This window comes from Sphaerodactylus townsendi, linkage group LG05 (genome assembly GCF_021028975.2).
Source record: "Sphaerodactylus townsendi isolate TG3544 linkage group LG05, MPM_Stown_v2.3, whole genome shotgun sequence".
Lineage (NCBI taxonomy): Eukaryota > Metazoa > Chordata > Lepidosauria > Squamata > Sphaerodactylidae > Sphaerodactylus > Sphaerodactylus townsendi.
In genome coordinates this window covers 74103349-74126023 of record NC_059429.1, presented here as the reverse complement: position 1 = coordinate 74126023, position 22675 = coordinate 74103349, and the positions used below count along the sequence as shown (strand labels likewise).

At 41.1% G+C, this 22675-nt stretch overlaps 1 protein-coding gene across 5 annotated transcripts in view; it reads left to right on the top strand.

The window, feature by feature from the left end:
• LOC125432713 (E3 ubiquitin-protein ligase RNF220) overlaps positions 1–22675 on the top strand; it is a 98845-nt gene that overhangs the window by 34763 nt on the left and 41407 nt on the right. For 3 of the 5 annotated variants that reach the window (XM_048496580.1, XM_048496578.1, XM_048496581.1), the window contains exons 5-8: positions 15798–15894; positions 16670–16762; positions 20252–20307; positions 21943–22021. In XM_048496580.1, coding sequence (XP_048352537.1) covers positions 15798–15894; positions 16670–16762; positions 20252–20307; positions 21943–22021 — 325 coding nt within the window. The remainder of the gene's footprint in view (positions 1–15797; positions 15895–16669; positions 16763–20251; positions 20308–21942; positions 22022–22675) is intronic. The other 2 variants (XM_048496582.1, XM_048496579.1) reach the window with 1 other exon arrangement.

Below are 22675 nucleotides of genomic sequence, written 5' to 3'. Positions count from 1 at the left end.
AACACACGCCAGCTGGGTGACCTTGGGTTAGTCACAGTTCTTTTGAGCTCTCTCAGCCCCACCTACCTCACAGGGTGTTTGTTGTGAGGGGGGAAGGGAACGGAGTTTGTAAGCCCCTTTGAGTCTCCTATAGGAGAGAAAGGGAGGATATAAATCCAACTCTTCTCCTCCTCCTCCTCCTCACCCCAGGGGTAATTTAAAAGGCAAGGGAGGGGAGCAGGTTATAGAAGATCCATTTTGGTTCAACAATTCTAGGGGTTTTCTGCAGAAGCCAACCTGCAGATAGGCAGAATTAGCCTATTGTACATGTTCCTTCTCCCTTGTAGCCCCCATGTCATGGAATGGCCTGGTTGAGGATGTCACGGGGGCTGTTGTTTTCATGGCTTGCTAGAAACTATGCAACACTAGGATCTTGCTATGGAATTTCGCATAATTTAATGTGCCATGTTAATACTTATGCTTTGCTTCAGTTCAGATTTTAGACTTCTGGTTGGTTCTACAATTCTAATCCTATTGCATTGTTTATTGAACATCAACCATTGATTATATTTACTCTGTATAATCTGCCTTGAATGCAAGTGAGAAAGGCAGACTATAAATCTATCTATATAAAAATCTATCAGTGCGGTTTTCTGCTGACAGGTAATCTCCCAAACTACTAGACCAATTGCTTTGAAATTTTCACACAACGTCGCATTTGCGTGCGGCCAGGTTTCCATACTGTTTCCACACCTCCTGTTGCGTACATGTCACAACTGTGCCTGTTATTGTGTACATGCCACACCTGTGACAGTTGGAACCACAGTTCTGTTCCACAACAGTGCCATCTGCTGGCTGTCAAAGCAACACCCTCTGATACAAGGAAACCAACCATGGCTTCCTTGAAAACAACTGCCTTATGGAGTGAAAGGGATGGGACGGGCCATCTGCACATGGCCCACCCACCCTAGTGGAGGAAGGGGAAGGTGAGGGAGGGTCCAGGGGTTTGCTGGACCAAACGCTCTGAAATTTGAACACAACGTAGCTCATGCCTCCCAGCGTGTTTTAAGCTAGATAATTCGCCTGCAAGGGAAGGGAGTGAAAGGGACAGGACCAGCCACCTGCCCCTGGCTCACCACCCTAGCAGAGGAAGGGGAACATTAGGGAGGGACGGCCGGGTTGCCATGCAAGGGAACGGGAGAGAGGGAGGGGAGCGAGGGGGCCCTTGCTCCTCCCCTCCCTTGCAATCATTGTGCAATGACACATGTTCGAACCGTTCGCTTCCCCTTTTCTTTCTTTTCCACTTCACCAGACTTAGGCACAGCAACTCATGGCCAGGCCCGCTAGTAACATACATAAATAAATAAATGTAGTTAGGTAGCTGGTGATCCTTAGGGGGAGGCTGGGTTTGTCCTATCTTGCACCCATCCCCAGTTTCCCTACAATTTACTGCAGTTGATCTTTAGCAAGTGGGTTGCATACATAGTGAGGCTTTGCCTGCAGTAAAGCAATGGGAGGAAGTTCAGGTTTGCATCCTGGGATTCTGTTTGGAAACAGGAAAGGAGATAAGACAAGAGATTTCAGAGGACAGAAGTACTGTGAATCTTTCCCATGTTCTCCTTTCCCAGCAGTCCTTTCCAACCCCAGGAAAGCTTATTTCCACCATATCCATACAGGTCAGGAGTAGAGAGGGCAGAATGGGGCAAAATTGCTTTCTTTTTCCTCTTTCATCAGCATGGTTCTACTGATAGGTGAGACAAAAAAAATCTGCAGTCTTCTGACCCATGTGCCTCCTATGTTATTCGGGACTCACAACTGGGAATAAACCCACAATTGGAAATAACTCCTGCGGGGGTTACAGGAAAGCCTTTTATCCCTTTCGCTCTGCCCTAACACAGTTTCAGTTGCAGATGTGCAGTTGCAAAAGTGTCTGGAAAACAGATTCTGCTTGATGACCCAAATATGCTGCAGTGAAAAGTGAAAATACTTTTCCTGACCACTCTAGTCTTTCTTGTTTACTTACATCTTCACAAACAATTGGCCCCTCAGCCACCTTGACACATTGTTGCATGTTGATGCTATCTTGTTGCTTGGAGGATATATGGATCGATTGTGGAGGCTTTTGTGTATTCTGCACCAAGAACAGGCACCTCTATGCTGAGAATAAATTAAACTGAAATACTTGCATGGATATACTTTGAATACTTGTGTTAGGACTTCTGAAATGGAATTTTAAACTTTTTTCCTCCTGATGAATAATAGTGACTAACGGTTTATTAAATTACTTAAAATACAAATACAAATACAATACCTTTAATGGCATATAAAAAGTGGTAAAATGCAAATTATGTTAAAACCAGTTGACTAAAATTTACACAAAGGTTTCACCCTTGATCCAAGTGCCTTTGTTAAAAACCTGGCAACTGATTCAGTAGTGTTGGGATGATGGTCACTAAGCAAGTATGAAACTATTTCCTTGTCTGATCTCACTGAAAATTTCTTCAAGATGGCCTCGAGAAAAAGCAACCGATAGACTGCCAAATCTTTACAATGAAGGAGCACGTGTTCAGTTGTTTCGGGTAGGCCCGCTGCGCAGGAACAAGTCCTGTTCTCCTGTGGGATGCCATGATATCTGCCTCTGATTACTTTAAAATATTGAAGTGGCATGAGAGAATTATTGGATCAAAACACATTTTTGAAGTAGAAATTAACATCGTAGCTTTTCTCTAGTTTGGTAAATAAAATGGCTGCGATCAAGGAGATGGGATTATAAATATGGTTAGGAATTTGCTCTTGTCAGCTGCAGGAAGGGCCTTGGTGTGTTAGATGGATTTTGCCTTTCTGGAACCAGCTATAAGAGCAATGTGCACTTCCATACAAGATATTTCTATACTAAGTAATGTAGTATGTATCTGAGCCAGAGGCAGCGACTTGGGATTCAGCTCAGGGGCAAAGTCTTCAGGATTCTTCCCCGAAGCTTTGCAGGAGAAGGTGATCTATCTTCCCCTAGGACTCGCAGCAAATGCATGCTGCTGCTTGTATCCATTGTACTTAAGGAGTGGCTCTCTGCAACTTTACCCCTATCTGTCTTTACAACCACGGAGGAAATTTCAGCACAGCCATTTCCCGGCAACAACAGATCTTTACAAGCATGGAGGAAATTTCAGCACAGAAGGCAGCCATTTCCCGGCAACAACAGATCAGCAAAAACAAGCACAGGCGGCAGAGACGAAGAGGTAAAAGGGCGGGAATTTTAAATAGACTAAGGAATAAGGGAATTAAAAAAACCCCGCTCCCTTCAATCTTTCTTACCAATTTATGCTCACTTGCCAACAAGATAGATGAAATACTTCTTTTAAACAGATGCAATTCTGATTTTTACAACGCATCTGCCCTATGCTTTTTACTGAAACCTGGCTAAATGAGAGCATTGATGATAATAGCATGTGCATACCGGGGTTTCAGATATTTCGTTCAGACAGGATTGCAGAATTATCAGGGAAGAAAAAAGGAGGAGGGATTATGTATATACATCCAACAAAAGCTGGTGTCAAAGACATAACAATAATTCAAAAATTCTGTGATGAAAATTTGGAGTCCTTGCTTATTAATTGCAAACCCTTTTATTCCCCTCGAAATTAAATTCAGTTCTGGTTTTGGTTTATATTCATCCACAAGCATCTGGCAAAAAAGGCATTAAGAAATCTAACCGACCAGATTATGGAGGCTAAAGCCAAATACCCTGATTCACTGGTTATTATTTTAGGAGATTTAAACAAAGCAAACTTAAAGGGAAGACTACCAAAATACTTTCCAGCATCCAACTGTCCCACCAGAGGCAAGAATATCTTAGACCACTGCTATACAACACTGAAAGATGCTTATCGGTCTTTACCACGAGCAGCTGTAGGCCATTCTGATCATTGCATGATTCACCTTGTACCTGCTTACAAACAAAGATTTAAAGCCACAAAACCAATAACTAAATCAGTGAGAACTTGGACTGAAGGCAAAGTTAAAGCTGCAGGCTTGCCTTGACTGTACAGACTGGAATATTTTTAAAGACACCTCTGCAGATTTGGATAGAACTCACAGATACTGTAACATCATATGTCAGCTTCTGTGAAGATCTTTGCATATACCAACCAGGAACTTGCGTATATATAGTAACAACAAACCTTGGTTCACAGCTAAACTTAAGCGATTCACGATGCGTTCCAAAGAAGAGGCCTACAGAAAGGGTGATAGAATGCTGTACAATCAGGCCAGAAATGTATTAACAAAGGAGATCAGAGCAGCAAAAGAAACTACTCTGAAAAGCTAAAAAAATCAGTTTTCACCAAGCGAAACAGCAAACATGTGGAAAACTCTCCAAAAAATATCACGGTTACAGTAAACCACCCCGCAAGCTGAAATCAGCAATTGGCAGACGACCTGAACGTGTTCTACTGTAGGTTTGAAAACAATCTACAGTCACCTTTCTCCACAACCTCTATCTCAGATGCACCAACAATAGCCAAACTTCCTACCATAACTGAACCCATTTCATTGGGTTTTACAACCCTGGTGATCTCAGAAAAAGGAAGTGCAAGATCTATTTCACAGACAGAAGCCTGGAAGCACCAGGCCCAGACAAGATAACACCTTCTTGCCTAAAAGTCTGTGCTGTCCAATTGGCCCCCATCTTCACCCAAATCTTTAACAAATCACTAGAGATGTGCTATGTTCCTTCCTGCTTCAAACACTCCACTATAGGTCAGTGCCGAAGAAGCCTTCCATCAAGGAACTGAGCGACTACAGACCAGTTGCTCTAACATCTGTAGTTATGAAAACTTTGAAAGGCTAGTGATGTACCATTTGAAATACGGATCACTGGTCGGATTTACCCTTGCAATTTGCATACCGGGCAAATAGATCGAGAGATGATGCTGTTAATATGGCTTTGCACTATATCACAGCATCTTGAATCGCCATCAAGACCTATGCAAGGGTCCCTCTTTGTTGACTTTAGTTCAGCATTCAATACTATCAGACCGGACATTCTTCTAACCAAACTAAATCAATAGCAGTACCTGAGCATATTTGTACGTGGATCCACAAGCTTCCTAACAGATAGGAAACAGCAGGTGAAGCTAGGAAAATTACATCAGACACCTGTAAAATGAGCACAGGGGGCCCCCAAGGCTGTGTTACTTTCACCACTTCTCTTCTCTCTGTATACCAATGACTGCATCTCAAATGATCCATCTGTTAAAATACTGAAATTTGCAGATGATACAGCAGTAATTCTCATTGAGACAACGATGAAACCCGCTGTACAGGCGGAGGTTGAACAACTAGCCTCGATGGTGCCACTGGAACAATCTAGAACTGAACACACTTAAAACCGTTAGAAATGGTGGTGGATTTCAGGAGAAACCCTCCCATCCACCTCCCTCTCACAATACTAGACAAACACAGTATCAACAGTAGAGACCTTAAATTTCTAGGCTCCATCATATCTCATGACCTAAAATGGTCACCTAATATGAATGTCATTAAAAAACTACAACAAAGAATGTTCTTTCTGCCAACTCAGGAAGCTCAAACTGCCCAAGGAGCTGCTGATACAGTTCTACAGAGGAATCATTGAGTCTGTCATCTGCACCTCCCCTATAACTGTGTGGTTTGGTTCTGCAACCCAACAAGATCGACACAGACTTCAGAGAATAATCAGAACTGCAGAAAAACAATTGCTGCTAACCTGCCTTCCATTGAGGGACCTGTATACTGCGGGTCAAAAAAAGGGCTGTGAAAATATTTACGGCCCTAGCATCCCTGGACATAAACTGTTTCAACTCTTACCCTCTAAAGCGTGGCTGCACAGAGGCACTGCACACCAAGACAACTAGACATAAGAACAGTTTTCCCGAATGCCATCACTCTGTTAAACAAATAATTCCCTCGATAATGTCAAACTATTTATTATATATTTATTATATAATTACTGCACTACTTTTTTCATCATTCCTATTACCCATCTCCTCCCAATTATGACTGTATGACTATAGCCTGTGCTGACATTTCATTTTATTTTATGATTTTACATTTTATGTTTTTATTACTATTGATTGTTTCCTGATTGCTTACTAGACCTATATGACAATCATTAAGTGCTGTACCTTATGATTCTTGACAAATGTATTTTCTTTTATGTACACTGAGAGCATATGCACCGGAGACAAATTCCTTGTGTGTCCAATCACACTTGGCCAATAAAGATTCTATTCTATTCTATTCTATTCTATTCTATGTACTACTTAAGGAAAGTATCAGCTGTTTCACTTGTTACTTTTCATTGCAGAGTTTCTTAGGACAGACTGCCTTTTATCTACTTACCCATGTGAGCTCATACTACAATAAATTAAAAGGTCATGGTGATGCCAGTGCACTTTTTGCCAGTGTGGTTCTTTTTCTGTAGCAATAATCTATGCAATAAGGAAAGAAATGTGGTGCAGGTTGGATGAGGTTAAATCAATTCAAAATATTTACAATGAATGCATGATTGAATGATTGTTTCTCCAGTCACTAGCTGTGAAATGTTACACTGGGCAGATGGTCCTGACCATCTGGGCAGATCGTCCCTGGTTGGATGGCGTTGTGTCAGTATGAAATGTTTTATTTAGAAAAGTTTTTAAGAGACACTCCACTTGCATCTTGGAGTGGTACAGCCCCAGAATATATGTATATGTTGTTCGTGGTAGAAGTCTGTTGGAGCATGCAGTGGGAAAAGTATATTTTATTGTTGAATGTCTTTGTTACTCTTAAACATGGCAGACTAACAAGGCTTATATGGGGAATGAATTGTGCTTGTTTGAACACAAGGCAAACATGGGGAATCAGAAATGTCAGTGATCATTAGAAATATGATAGCGGTAATTTTTCAGTGGCCTCAAAGGAATGATAATTGAACTATATCTTTATGTAACTTAAACCCATTTTCTCGTAAGTATTGAGAGGGGAGATTTTAAATTATTGGAAGGGGAAATGTTTCTCCATCCTTCTGCTGGCTTTCAGAAAAAAATAGGTTAAACATTACTTGGAAAGAATTCAGTTGCTGCTGCTTGACCTCTTGAGGTACCGCTGTTGGGCAGCATTCTAGTAAAAAGATTACAATTTAAGTAAACAGAGTAACTGAAATTTTACCTGTTGCAGGCAAGATTATTGAAACTTGAAAGATTAAGGAGAAACCTAACCTCTGTTCTCAGCTCTCCTATGTGCTTGGCTGCATTTTGAGTAAACTATTTCCCCCTTGGCATAGGTCTTTCTGCAGCAACAGGGAGGAACAGAGATTAATTGGGGGAGGGGAATAAAAATGTGATTGTTTATGCCCGCTAAATTGGCAGAAGGAATCTGGGGGAAAGGGGTGACGTTTGAAACTACTCCATGCTAAAAACCGAATAGATTCCAAATTGAAAATACCCATTTTAAATGTACATTTTTTTACTGTTGGACTAGCAATGTGAGCTCATCTAGTCCTTTCTTAACCCCTGCAGCATTGGTCCTCCCCCCTTGCCCCAATCTCAGTGTCGAAGTCCCAAAGACAGTCATTTGATTATTTTTTCCCAAGCTATCTGCCGTGACTGCAGCCTATCTCATGAGCTTTGGGATTGCCCTTCAGCCTCAACTGCCAAGTTGTTGATTGATGCATTTTTAATAGCATTTTAAAATACAGTTGTTAAGCCAGGGGCACTGTGACTATTCTCCCTCCTCCCCAAAGAGCAGGGAAGTGTGGTGTCTCAATGACTTTAAACTGCTCCTTGTCTTCGCATGTCGTCTCTCGCACCAGGCGGTGAAACACATTATTGAGTAGTGCCCAGAAAGTGGTTAACTGCGTTTGACACACGCCAACTCCCTGCCTCAACACTGGATAATTGCATTGTCAACTATTCAGCATAGTGGCAGGTGACACTGCTGCCGGATTGATTGTCCTAACATTGAGGCTCCTAAGACTGTCAGCTTCCCAATCGATAGCGTTTACACAAGACGCCATGACTGCATCTGTAACTAATTTCAGTTTGAAACTTGCAAGACACTGTCTGTCTGTTCTCCTGCTTTGTCTGCTTAGTGGCTTGCTTTCTCGCCTTGGGCTGCAAATTTGATTCCTCCTCCTTCATGAAGACGGCATTCCTTTTCTTTCTTCCTTTTCAAAATTTGGGTACTGCATGTGAAGTGATCAATTATTGTGTTGTGGCTTCAGAAGTAGATGGAGCATTACTGCACATGGCTAACTAGCAGCTCCAGTTTTACAATCAATAGTCTAATCAATTGATTAAATTAACACTGATTTTTTTCTTCTTCTTTTGCTTGGCCTAGATAAGAATTGGTTTGCAGTGGCCATTCGGGTTCAGTTTATGAAATTACATCTTGCTTTTCCATCTCATGACTAGATCCATAGAGTTTGAATGCATCGTTATTTAAATGAGTGGGCAGCAAGGCCTGCTGCTTTCTCTGGTGCCTGTAAACTGGGACATGGCTCTTGGTTGCTCTCCAGACTCGCTGCTTCATGCTTGGCTGCTTTAGAAAAGTCGTCCTCTCAGCTTTTCTGTTATTGGCAGAATTGCAATGTGACTGTGATCCCTGTCAGTGGTGCTTATTGATCCAGTGCTGTGAACCTGCTTAGTAATTCAAGATTACTTTAATTCCCCCTTTTCCTTTTTATTGTTTCCATTCTTTCCTCAAGGGAATAAAAATTCTCCTAAGCCACTTTCATGTAAATTACACTGATGACTGCTAAGCCTCTGCTTACAAACTCCCCTTCATATGGCACCTTTCCACATACAAGCACACAGATCCACACCTGCTTTCTGCCGATCAGTGGGCTTGTATGGGGTGGAAGGTTTGCTGTGGACATAGGTCCTCTTTGCAGCTGTGGCTAAAGTACAGTGGAGACACAAAGAACTTTTAAATTAGCCACGTTCTGAGATTGTGTTCACAGGAGAGATAATACTTCTATAGGCAGTGAGGGTTCCCTCTGAGGCCTAGACTTGTTTACTTTGATCTTGGCATGCCACAGTACCACAAATATTTATGGTCACAAAATTATGCAGTCCTCATTTAAAACTTGTCACGGGCTGTTATTAAAGATGGCTGCAGAGTTCTGTCAGTTTGTGTGTGTATGTTTTTGTTTGTTTTTGGTAAAGCTAAGAATCCAAAGAACCTGGTTTGGTGGCTTCAGAATAGCAATAGGTTTCACTGTCTTTCTGTCCAGTCTTTTTGTTACCCCAGAGCATCCAGTTTATGTTTACCTGATCACTTACCTGATCATTTATAGTAATTGTTTCCAGTAACTGTTACCTGTCCAAGGCTTACCATGTCCTTCCCTTTCTGAAAGTTCCGAGGCAATTTATTCTTCCCAGGCTATGTTTAAAGGAAAGCCACATCCGTGGCTGCTACATTCTCTTGGTGCTAGTTTGGGATCTTTCAGCAGCTGAGGAAACAAACACTGCCAAGAGCTGTTCCCAGGAAGCATGTGTGAGGCCTGGCAGCATGTTAGCTATAAAAATGTTTTAATGTTATGGGGGGAAGGGGGGATTCATCTCAGAAAACAGCAAATGACACTTTAGGAGAACAGGTGAATGAGCTTAGCAGAGGGGCAGTTGATTGCTGTGTGAGAAGTAATTAGAAAAACCTGCTATTTTTGAATCTTGTAACTCAGGGCTGTATTTTCCACCAAATTACCCACAAACACTGTAACCACCTCTGTAACACCAGCCGTTATAGTTTTAGTCAAACCATGAACCTAATGAGAGGCAGAGCCGTATTCTGATTAGCTTGTAATGATTTTTTTTCTAAACGGAATTGTGAAACATTGCTTGTGTACAGTGAACACAAAAGAGACCAGCGATGAGGACTCTGTCATAGGGCAATCAAAGATACAGCAGCATGTTTATAAACTGTTAACATATTAAAACAAGGTAAAACCCTTAAAAATAAAATGCAGAACTATGAAGGCAGTGTTCTAATGGTTTGTTTTACAAAAAATTATACCCTGCCTTCTGCTCTCATGTGGACAACTGAGGTAGCTAACAATATAATATATATTCATAATAAAATTGCATCTTAAAAACCATAAAATCAACAAAACACATCATTAGAACTAGAGCTAGAATACATAGAAAAACATTAAAAAGCCCTCATCATTTTAGTTAAAAAGATTTTTAATTTGCTTTTTGGTGTGCTGGTGACCATCACCAGCAAGCAGTGAGTGCCACAGGATACTGGTGTCCTTCTGTTTAGCAGCTAAACTAGTTTCATTAGGTGCTAATTCTAATAGTATAGGTTTGTGTTTTTAACTTTTTCTAAGTCACTCGTAATCTTAAGAATTCCAAAATCATTCTACATGTTTAGTCATTCAAACATACTATGGAATTAGATGTGGGAAAAGGGGTTTCCTAGAAAGAGTTGTTTACTTATTTTAACTAAGAAGCTGGAGGTGAGGGAGTGGGAATTGTCTAATCAGTTCAGAGGCATGGTAGTCCCCATTGCACATAGGAAATAGGTCTCTTTGTGCTTCACTAAGCTTCTACATTCGTACCGCAGCAGGAATGTTTCTTGTTCTGAACTCCTAGAATGTTCAGCATTAACTCAGTTTTGGCACTGGGGCCAGCTGCTGCCGGGCCAAGCAGAGCTGTGTACACAGCGCCAGAGGGCTACTGTGCTCTCAAGGTAAGTGATCTTGATAGGTACATTCTGACTGATGAGAGAGTTTGTCTCCTGAACTGTCACAGGGTTTATAGAAGTGCCACTCAACACCAGTGCTGGAATTACTTGTCAGAGCAGCCGCCTACAAGAGCAATGGGGATCAGACACATGCAGTAACTTTGTTTTTTCTTGGCTTAATGGCCCTAGAGCCTGACCTGCATGCTCACTCTTGTTTGTCTGGACCTTTAAAGAGGCATCTTGGATTAAGATTGTCAAGGAATGGTATTGTGTATCATCAAGAGTGGGTGTCGGGTGACCAAAATCTGTTGCAGTTGGAGGTGTGAGCTGCTAAAATGCTCCCTCCCTCTAGCAAAGTCAGGTAGGCAAAAATCTTAAAATACATTTCTTTAAAACTAGTTGAAGTTAAAGATCTAATAGTATATTTGTACTTGCCTTATGCTAATGTCAAAAGATAATTTATACCATGAAAGATTTCCTTTGTTTTCATTATTTGACCTGCTTAAACTGTTGCTTAGATAAAGTAGATTGATCAATTACTATAGAAATCGGCATAAATATACAGAATTTCATTTTAAGCAGAAGATTATACTTTTTTAGAACCTAAGGTGTTGTATCATGAGAAGTGGAGAAGAGTGGCACAGGGTGGTGTGCATAGCATCTCTTTATCTCTGTTCACTGGATGGATCTGTTTGTCTTATTAAGGGCACAGCTTTTCCATTTGCATATCCCAACTATCAATACTTCTCAACCTACCTTTCTGTTATTTTTTTAAAAAGTGATTTAGATTGCCAGCATTGGCTGTTAGAAGCATATTTTCTATATTGCTCCCAAAGTCTGAGACTGCTCCGAAGCATTCTGTGTGTGCCCAAAAGAAAGTGTTCACATTGCTTCCAGAGAAGTCTTAGGTTTGACAACATGGATCAAAGCCATGACAGTGTAAGTACCAGCCTGATAGAATAAATAGGGATTGGGGAGAGCTGAGTTCCGTTTTGTTTTAAGCCATAAAATTAATTGATTGACCTGAACCAGTCACTGCTCAACATGCCTATCTAAAAGAGCTTCATAATAAACCAGAAGAAGTGTCAGGTGTGCTATGCTGTCTTGAGTCTGGGGAAGGGTGGGAATCAGGTATAATAAAATAAATGTGGTTACATTAGTGATAATTTAAATATAGCAAAAATTATGCCATGAGTTTGTGCCAGAATTCTGCTCCAGGATTTTATACTCAGGTTTCAGTTCTGGAACCAATGAAGTAATGAAAGCATCTTTGAGTACAAGTCAAGCGAATGTGCCATGTCATGAAATAACCTCAGAGCAACCACAAATGTGATGACTTGTTATTAAGCATAAAGCACTTTGGGGGTTTAAACCCCGCAAATTGGAGACTGCCAACAGATCTCGCGAAATAACTATTGCCATGCTAGCCCATCTAGTAGGAATTGATTTTCCCTTTCCCGTGAGCACCAAAAGGAAGATGTGGTGTGTTAGTAGGCCCACATGGTTTAAAAGCCACACAACATGAGCTGCTGTGGTGAGAAAGGAGAAGTCAGAGAAATTTCTCTTCCCCTCTCTTTTGCCTGCAGTGCTTCCAGTGGCATAGTTGTCTCTAATGGGGTAAGAGGCAGAGAAGGGTAATTTCACCCACTTCCTCCCATTACGGCAGCTGTTTGTGTCTCATTGTCCATGTGAATCTCCCAACCCTTTACCCTTATCTGTGTTTTCAGAGGGTTGTAGGGGAACCAGTGCCTTTCTTTAGTAGCGCATAGGATCCAACCCTGAGATAAGATTCCTGATGGGTGCAGGAGGAGCTGAGGAAGCAGCTTAGATAGCCTAGTCTGGGGCTATTTGAAGGGGAATAATAGTTTTTTGTTGAGAGATACACGTATAACTCCTGTTCTTCTAAATGGTGGGCAACGTTGGGGTTCCTTAACAAGCCTGAGAAGCATATGAGAGTGAAAGAAGCCTCAGAAAGCAAGGCTGTTCTGTGCCCAAGTGAGGAAATTTGCACAGCTGCAGTTGGAGAAATTAAACTTCCCTCAACTCTCATTAACAGCATCAGTAAGCTGTGGGGCAGGGGGAGCTTTCTGACCTGTGCTTGCAGCAAACTCTGCCAGAAGCCTCCCATCCTGCCATTACCTTCCTTGGCGAGCCCTTCTAGATCACCCTGTTTGCCCAACGTCAGTCCTGACTCTGCCATAAGCTCTCCTGCCTCTGTTCTTGATAGTGCCTGGTAGGCCAGCACATAGTATAGCTCCTCCTTTTGTTAATGGAAAGTGGGGGCATGCAACCCCTTATGTATATTAGAATGAATAATTAGGTGGTGTTTTATTTATGTTGCAGGGCTGGGTTTGCTGTAACTTTTCAACTTTCTGCACTCCTGCTTGCCTGCCATGGACTTTAACATTTCCCAAGCATGTGTGTGTATGCATATATACACATACATTCTCACAGCAGGTGTGATCCTGTCAGGTCTTCTTGCTTTTCAAAACCCTAGTTAATCCATTTGTAACAGCTCTTGTCCAGAAATCTGGTTTGAACGAGCTTGAGATGAATAATTAATGTCAGGCAGTTCAGACGTCAAATATTTGAACAGCTGCTGTGGTGTTTTTGCTGGCTCATTGCAGTGAAGAAATGTGAATGAGCTGGACTGGAAGGGTCAACTAAAACCTTGACCCTATTGGAACTGGCCCTCGAGCCATCCTTATGGTGGGCAAAGGGTCCCATATGGGCAGTTTCAGCCGTGTGGGGCCATTCTTAAGAGTTCTGCAGACACTAGTATTTCTTGGTTGTAACCTGGAAATTAAAACCTTTTGCTCTCTCACTGCAGCTTAGGGCAGGGATCCGTGACTTTTCTAAAGCTGAAGGATAGTAACAGCTTATATGCCAAACCTTCCGGTTGGAGCATAAGCTTGTTTTGTTCCACACACTAAGAACTCTAGGCCACCTCTGCCACCCATGGCTCTTCAGCTGTGCATTATTGATGAAGCATAAAAAGCTTTTCTGACTTGAGTGGTGGTCCTTGTAGACACCCTTTTCCTTCACTGGCAACATGTAAGAAAACGAGGCCTGATGGGTGGTTGTACTAACTTCTATGTTCATTCAGGGGCAGAACTTCAGATTCAGTAGAAAAATGCCCCCAGTTTATGATTAGTGCAAATGCAAGTTAATTAATGCCGCTTTTTCTTAATTTACAATGTTATGGCTGCAGAACTTATTTAGAATCTTTCATTGGCAAGTGACATGATGAATGCAAGCGAGAGAAATTATAAGAAATAGAATGGAAGGAGTTAGGGGGCAGTCCAGCCAGTGATTGCTGCCAGGGGGACAAAGGGATTTTTGTATTTCTGAGCCAGGTACAAAATTCCACAAAAACTCTTTAATAAATGCTTTTTTAAATTCTGGAAATGGTGTTATATTCTCCTGCCTCCTTGTTTTTGTTTTAATTTGGTGTGACTGTAGCACAACCCATCTTATTCATCCTTATTCTCAGTTGGTGGCAATGAATTTGTTCAATTGATCCTGATGCACCTTGTGATGAAGGAAGAGGGAACACACGAGCCCTGGTTTTGTTTCTGGAATGAATGTAATTAAACTCAGATTTATTTGTGGTGTTTCTTTATGGCTTCATTTCAGGGCTGAAAGGAATATTCTCTAGAATCATTTTATTTTAAACTGGCCAACACCCTACAACTTTGATTGGAATATAGGTCTCCGAATTAGGCTTATTAAGAGCTCTTTTGCTGTTGAAAATATTTGGATGTGATCTTATGACTTCATTTGCATTTGAATTGGCTTGAAAGTTTGCTTCTGTTTTTTGCACCTACTGTGTTAATCAAAGAGTGGCACAGTTTTTCAATCAGGTGATTTCCCCTACCCCCAATTCTTGGCAATCTGGTACCAGGATTATATGTGGGTGGAGGTAGGTGGCAAGCAGTTCAGTTTTATGAAAGTTTATGACAGAAGCAGTGGTAGCATCCGGAACTTCATTTCTTCCAGTACCCATAAGCATTCTGCTTCACATATTAGTTTTGCTTGTAGTCCATAAAAGCATGTGCTGAACCTGTGTTTCTCTTTCAAGCATATCTAAACTTGGATTACAGGGAATTCTTCCTTGGAGTACAAGTTATGTCTGTTTTTTAATGTTTTACTTGTATTTTAACTGGATGTTCATATATGTTTTGCTTAATTTTCCACTGAGTTAGATCCAGCAGTTATTTCTAGTGCTGGAAGGGACTGCCAACAGAACAAGTCTTTCTCTAGTCCCTTGTTCCATGGCAGCCTGAAATGCTTCTCCAGCCCTACAAAACAGCATGAGGGGGCAAATTTGGGCTGCACTGGGAGGGCAAATTGGCCAAAATGTCTCCTTCATTATCAGGAATCTACAACTGAATCCAACCCTACACCTGAAGTGCTGGCCCCAGTTCAGCTTGCATCTTGCAAAGTTCTCATTCCTCACAGTTCACTGTTATACCACTCCCCTCAGATCCTCTAAGTTGAAGAAAGTGATAAAAATTCTATAAAACTGTTTCATAAAATGCAGTTCTAAATTTTGTTTTACAGGTATGAAATTCTAAATAATTTCTACTGTTATGTTACATATAGCAAATAAGGGAAATATGGATTTAAGCATAGTTTGAATGAGCATGGATATATGTGTACAGATGAGATTACAGACAGAATGTTGTGGGGTTTCCGGGTTGTATGGCCGTGTTCCAGTAGTATTTTCTCCTGACGTTTTGCCTGTATCTGTGGTTGGCCATGCAACCTGGAAAACCCACAACATCCTAGTGATTCCGGCTGTGAAAGTCTTCGATAATATACAGACAGAGTGTTAGAGAATCTACTTGGCATGCAGAATGTGCTAGGTTCAATCCCTAGCATTTCCAGTTGAAGCACCAGGTAGCAGGTGACATGAAAAACCTCCATTGGAGACCGTGGAGAACCACTTCCAGTCAGCATAGACGCTACTGACCTTGATGGACCAATGGACTGATTAAGTGTAAGACAGGCTCTCTCCTGTTCCATCCTTTCCCCAAAACGTTTGTGTTCCTTTCCCTACTACATTTAGAGTTCCTTGTGATAAGTACTTCTCACACTTTCTTTCTTTTTTTAAGGATCTGGGTTTGTCATGTGCAGTGGCAAGGAGAATCCGGATAGTGATGCTGACCTCGATGTGGATGGAGACGACACACTGGAATATGGGAAACCACAGTATCATTTTTATATATTCTGAACTCCCACCAGTAGCAACTTTGTCAGGCTGCTCAAACTTTTGCAATCCTTGCAATGCATGCACAAGTTTTCTTTGAGTCAAAAGGAGGTCCTACTGGCCATAGCATTCTAAAAGCTTTCAGCCTTTGGTACTTTCCATAATTTTCTTAGGTGAACTGTCCTACACTAATTCTCAAAACAGTAGGAATCACATGCTGTGCTGAGGGGAGGCAAGTTTGTACTGCTCTTGAAGTAACATCCTTATCAAACATCCAGTTGCTTTTGCGCAGTTGCTTTGACATTTCAAGGAACTTTTAAAGTGCATCCTTTGGTAACAGAAAATAGAAAAGGATTTCCTGGTGTAGTTACAGTTGCAAGCTGTTTTGCATAAAAGTCAAACCACAGTATACATAATGACAGTTCCTCACATTCCTGTAGTCATTGAGGGCAACAAAAATTCCCAGCAGCTCCAGTTCACCAATGATTCCCTCTTACTACAGTTCGCTCTTCTTTTTAGCCTGCTTATGTGCAGCCTCCTATCACTGGCCACTCATGCTGAGTCAGGTTCTAGACCTTGCACTTGGCACTCTTATTAGGAAGGCTGAAGTTTAGGAGGAATTGATCCTAAGCCAGTTGGATAGAACCTTATGTCCTAAGCTCAAATAAGGTTCCCTGAAAACTCCATTCCCTGCTTCTCCACAAGGGGTTCTTTCATGATGGCAGAACCGCTTGCTCCAAAGCTTTGCACAGTGTTATGTTCTCCTTAACCTTTCATGCTTAGATACACAGAAGCAGATGTCATTCCATGTACTGGGGAAGAACCAGGGGAAGCTAAAGAGAGAGAGGCGCTTCGAGGTGCTGTCTTAAAGTAAGTGTGCGGGAGCATAGAGAGGATATGCTCCACCGTGCTTGTTGAATGGTGGAACTTCTTTTCATGGCAGGTATTTGCCTGGCTCAGTGTGACACACAACAAAGTAGGGCAAATAGAACTTGGGAAGAATTATATGCTGAGAGGTGGTTACCTGTCTTAAGGCATGAAGCAGTAAAATTACCCTGGCTACATTTAGACCCAAATTTTTACTACTTTATCCCTTGGCAGTTTTTTCCATGCTTACTTTGAGCTCTGCAGCTAACTAAAATCTATACATATAGAGGTTTCTGCACTAGGGGAAAAATCTCAAAGTTCTGTCAAAGTATAAAAATTATGTAGGTTTATGAAACAATGCTTAATTTACTGGTGCAAAATCTGGGTTTTACGAAATGATTTTGGCAGGAACTGGGCAGAATGTAAGAGGTAATGGAAAGCAGATGTCTTTCCTCTTGCAGATAAGTAGAGGACAAGAATTGGGAGCACTGGAGACGCAATTGATCGCACTTGCATTCCATTGAAATCAGACCAGCAAGTTCAGTGTTTAAGGACTTGTCTCATTGATTTGAATAGGCCTTAAGTATTTTTAACTTCCTTTGTGTTGTGCTCTGAAGGTGCAGTGAATACAGAGGTCAGTATTCTGAACACTTGAAACGACACAGAGAGCATCTTTTGGTTCTCCTTTTATTAGATATTTCCATACTTTCAGTCACCTCTGTATTTATAAGAACTAGAAATAAGCTCTTCTAGCATAGAAGCAGGTGCTGAAATTTTCAGAAGTAATTACGTACCCATATCCTGTGTTTTGAATGGTTTATCTCTGAGACAAAAGTACAGGCGTACAGATTTCTGTATCTCTTCTAAATAAGATACGAGTATCCGTAGCTGGGTGTCTGGTGAGTTTTATCTCTTGTCCATAGCCATTATTTATATTAAAAAAAAACACTAGCCAAATTCAGTTTAAAGGAGAGAGGAAAGTTGAAATTTAAAGCCTCGAGAATGGATTTTACATTTTTAAAAACATTCCTTGTACCCTTACATGGACCTTGGAAAAGCTGAAAGAAATTTTTTTTCAGCTCTATCCAGATAGCCAGGGATTTTTTAACTTCTTTTTTGGGGCCGGGGGTCAGCATATCCAAATTCACATCCCTAGCCATCATTGCCACAGAATAAGGCATAAAATGGAATTGCAAATTGTGACCCATTGAGTTCATACTGAATGTTTAGCTACTGGCTCTTTATCTTGTTTCTTAATAGTTTCATAACCCAGATTGCCTTATTTAAAACATAGGGACGCTTAACTTAACTCCTGGGTAACAGTGTGCCACGGAAAATTTTGTTTCAGTGGCCAGTTGTGTATCCCAAATGTGACCCATCAAGCTAGTAATAACTGGTGACAGGAACAATTTAATCCCCTAGTGCATTCTGGAATCCAATGCAATACAGGAGTCTTCTGGGGTGGACCACTAAGCAAGTGGTTCTTGCTGTACTGGTTTTAGTATTCTAGGTTTCTGTAAGCTGACATCTGTAGTTCTGCATAAGCCTCACAGCAGAAAAGGAAGCACTTCAGGCAAATAACCAAATGGGTGTAACAGAGAGGTATAAAATGAATTGGTTTTTCAAGCCCTCTGCCCTGCATGGAAACAGCACTTATGTTACCCTGCTCTCTTAGGCTGAGTGAGCTTGGAGGTCAAGGTTGAAGTGATTGATAAAGAAATGAAATGAAGTTTTCCTACTGCTTAGCTTGTTGCAAAGAATGGCTTGAAATCAGGACTCAGTTCATAATAAAGCTGATCTACCTGGATCAGATGACAAGTCCTTTCAGTAATTTGAATTGACACTGGCTAATATTGAATGCTTCAGAGAAAATTAGAAACTTGGGTTTTTTGGAACTCTTCTAGTGCTCCATTCCTTGAGCCCAGAATAGGTAACAGCAATTTAAACATAATAAAATCAACTGCTGAAAAATAAAGTAGCACTACAAATTAAGTGGTGTTACCCCCAGATATCAAGAACTTGCACAAGTGGAAGAAAGCACCTCAGTCATTAAGAACATCCAATTGAATGCAGGTTATGCTTTAAATAATCAGGGGTGGCCAGATCACTGGTCTTAAAGGTTGTGAGAAAACATAATGGAAAGGGCTTCAAGGTATGTAAAGTTCAATTTTTATTTGATTAATCTCTTATAAACTCATACAGCAGTTTTTCAAACGTAAACCCCTCTGTTCACAGGAGACTTATGATCAGCTGATAAGCATTCGGGGAGGGGGGGAGTAAAAGAAACTGAGCGTAATAAAAACTATTCCAAAAGCTCCAAATCTATTTTACAAATAAAAGAAACAAATATTTTTACCATCCTATGCACAGCCAGTCCCAACATCCATCAAAGAATGCAGGCAGCCCCATGCCAAATGGCTATATGTTATAGAGGTGCTGCAAACTAGGCTGCAGTGGATGGGGAGAAGACTTATAGTCCCTGGTTTGGTGGTATCTCTAGAGCCCTACACAGAAAGTAGGTGTATCATTCCCAGGACTTCTAGGAAGGTCTAGGTCATACCAGTAGCTTCATGGCTACATGCAGAGCTGATTCTACGTATCCTCAGATTTAGTCCAGAATTCTAACCAGTGTACCACATCTGGCTGTCTGTAGCTTTATAGATTAGGACTAGTATCTTAAATTGTCATATGGTAATTGGGGATAATTTGAACAGAAGTCTCTATAAACTGCTCTCAATAACCCTTCCTTCCACAGGCATCATTTTACCCTAACTGAAGCCTGTAGAAACAGGCTTGCAATGTTCTAATAAGCTCTTTGTGCCTTCTTTATAAAAGTAGTACCAAACTATTTGCCTTTAATAACATGTTGAAAGTCATTAAGTGGTCATAGATCTCTAACATTTTTGCATATAGAATGGAATTCTTTTACATAGAATGTTGCTATTGTTTTATTCTGAAGCTTTAACTGTCCTCTTGTTGCTTTTTATTAACACTTCATTCACAGTATTGGGATCTGATTTGATAGTATAACAGTCTTAAGTGCTTAAATACTTCACTGTACTAACCCCCACATTGAATTTATCAGAGGAAGGGTGGGATAAAATTGTGATAAACGTATGATTGGACACTGTTCTGTGTTTCTCAAAAAGCATGTAAACAAGGCATCTTTATGGTACACTTCCTATTCTTATATACATTCTAATGTAATCCAGACTTTGTTCAAGTCCTACATAAGGCCATAATTAGATCTAGAACTAAAATTGGTCCCACCTTTGCCATCAACTGATTGTTTAGCCTACTAAAAAAGGTATTTTGCCTATATGAAACACGAATAATAGGGACTTACTTGTGAGGATCACCACAAAGATTGTAAAGCAGTTGACATTTTTAAAACGCTGTGTAATTAATAAATATTGGTATTGGTGGATGAAAATGCATGCTGTAGAGATTTTTTCCTGTGATTCGTTTTTACTATATATTTTTTCTTTCCAGTGGTGGCACACCTAGTACCAGAATAACACCAGAATTCTCTAAGTGGGCAAGTGACGGTGAGTGTAAGATGCCTATATGTAGCTTGCTTGAATGTTTGCAAAGGTCTGGCAGTAGTTGCATTATTATAAATCTCAGCATGTGTATACAGACATCCTGTGCACACAAAACTTGGGATTCTAAGTAGTGTAATAAACTGTGCCTTCTGTCGTTGAGGCTTTCATGGGAGAATCTTCCTGACAGGCTTTGTGTGTTCTGGAAACAGTTACTGTCTTTGTTTCCTGGTAGAAAATCTGAAGCAACTAAAACTTTGGAAAATTAGAATCTGATTTTCTGATTTTCATTCCTGTTGCTAACCTGCTGAATCTTGTTTAACTTAGTTTGGATGATGATAGAGGGAATTTGGAGCTTTTGTGTTCTCAGGATTCAATTTCAGTTTAATAAACCTGGAGCATTTTCCTACATACATACAATGTAAGGCCTGCCTCCGTGTATGCTGATAACAGATACCACAGGTGTATGCTGATGTCACTATTCTATTACATAAAATAAGGACTCCAGGGCACTGTACATAAGGTGAGCTTTATGACAGAGATCTCCGAATCCATACTGAACACCATCATACTGTGTAAGCTCTGCACTGGTGTATTTGTAAGCATTCTGAAGTGATATTTTTTCATAGAATTTCAGATTCTGAAGGTAGTGTTCATGCTAAGTAATGAAGGGAAGTGGCTGTGTTGGTCTTGGCAACAATTTCAGAGGCAAACCAGACAGAGCAAGCAAAGGGGAGAAGTATTCTGTACTGGAGAATAAGTTCAACAACTGCCATCATCTGGTTCTTAATATATAATACAACATCTGTAAGGCAGCTAGGTTAAGGGCAGGGGAAGATGCTTTGGGAGTAGAATTCAGTTACAGGTGAACCACTCGGAATTGCAGGTGCTATTTCCTGATGCCTTTCCTCAAATGAATTCAGAATGTTGAATGGGAAAATTAAATCAGTTCCTGTTTTGAAGCTACAGAAATAGGCATGACTCTGCAGGTGATTTCTGTGTTTGGATAAATGTATCCTGGTTTGCAGTTTACACGGTATTGTTGGAGCAGTGGTCACTGGGGGAGCAGGAAGGGAAGGTAGTTGTGAATTTCCTGTGTTGTACAGGAGGGGGGGGGGGCTAATTGGTCCTTGAGAATTTCCAGTTCTATGTTTCAGTGTTAATGAAAAAAACTTGTTCATACCAAAACCATTTGCCCAGTTGTTCCACAGGAGTTACTCCCAGGAGCCCTCCTATTTTAGAACTTCTTCCTTTGTGTCCGAGTTTGCAGGAGGGGTCGCTCCAGTACTAGGGTTCTGGCTGCTCCAGTACTAGGTGTTCTGGTAGAAGCAATACATAGGAAGAAAGCACCCATAGCCAATTACTTGCTTTTGAATAGTCCATGGCTGTCATCACTTCCACAGGTTTTGTGCAGTGAGTTCTGCCGGTCTGCCACCTTGGGACAGTCAGAAATGCCCTCTAATATGGTAATACCATTCACTGTGATAGTCTGGAAAGTTGGTGAGAACTAGCATATTCTTCATACAAATCCTTGAACTGGAAACCAATTCAGGAAAAGTTTATCAATTCTTTGGCTTCTTTGAGACTTCAGTTTAATTAAATGTTGCCTGTGACTGACATGGGCCTGTCTTCTCTTCACAGAAATGCCATCAACAAGTAATGGGGAAAGCAGTAAACAGGAGCCCATACAAAAGACCTGCAAGAACAGTGACATAGAAAAGTGAGTGTGGATTTGGCATTGCTTTTTTTTACTGTGGCATGAGCCTCCTTACAGAGGTATTAGCCATTAACAGCATGCCACATGCTGTAGAATTTGTCACATATCTCAAGCTTTTATTTCTTCAGTAGGTGTACAAGCTATGGGTACGCTAAGTTTTTTGGATGATGTTTTTCAGGCTTGAATTCAGAAATGTGCAAAAAAAAACCCCCACCAAAACAGATCCCTATACTGGGGTTTGTTTGTTTTTTGAAAAAAATTGGATTATAAAACCCAAACCCAAAAAATTCCACCTACCTCCAAACTTGATGTGAGTCTCAGAGGCCTCAGGTGGGGGCAGAGCTGAACTTGCATCGTCTGTTGCCTCCAAGACGCATGTCAAGGTGAAAGGCGGTGCAGAGCTAAATGCTTGGCCAGCTTAGGCTGAGCCCACTGTTCAACTCCATGCTACTTCCAAGCTCCACATGGAATTTGGAGGTGATGTGTGAAGTTGAACACAGCATCCAGAGTTCAGCTCCATGTGTTGTCTCCAAACTTCACATGGACCCTGGAGGCGGCACATTGCACTGAATGATGGGCTCAGCCTGGCCAGGTTCAGCATTCAACTCCACATGCAACTTCTGAACTCCATGTGGAGCCTGGAGGCTGCATGGGGAG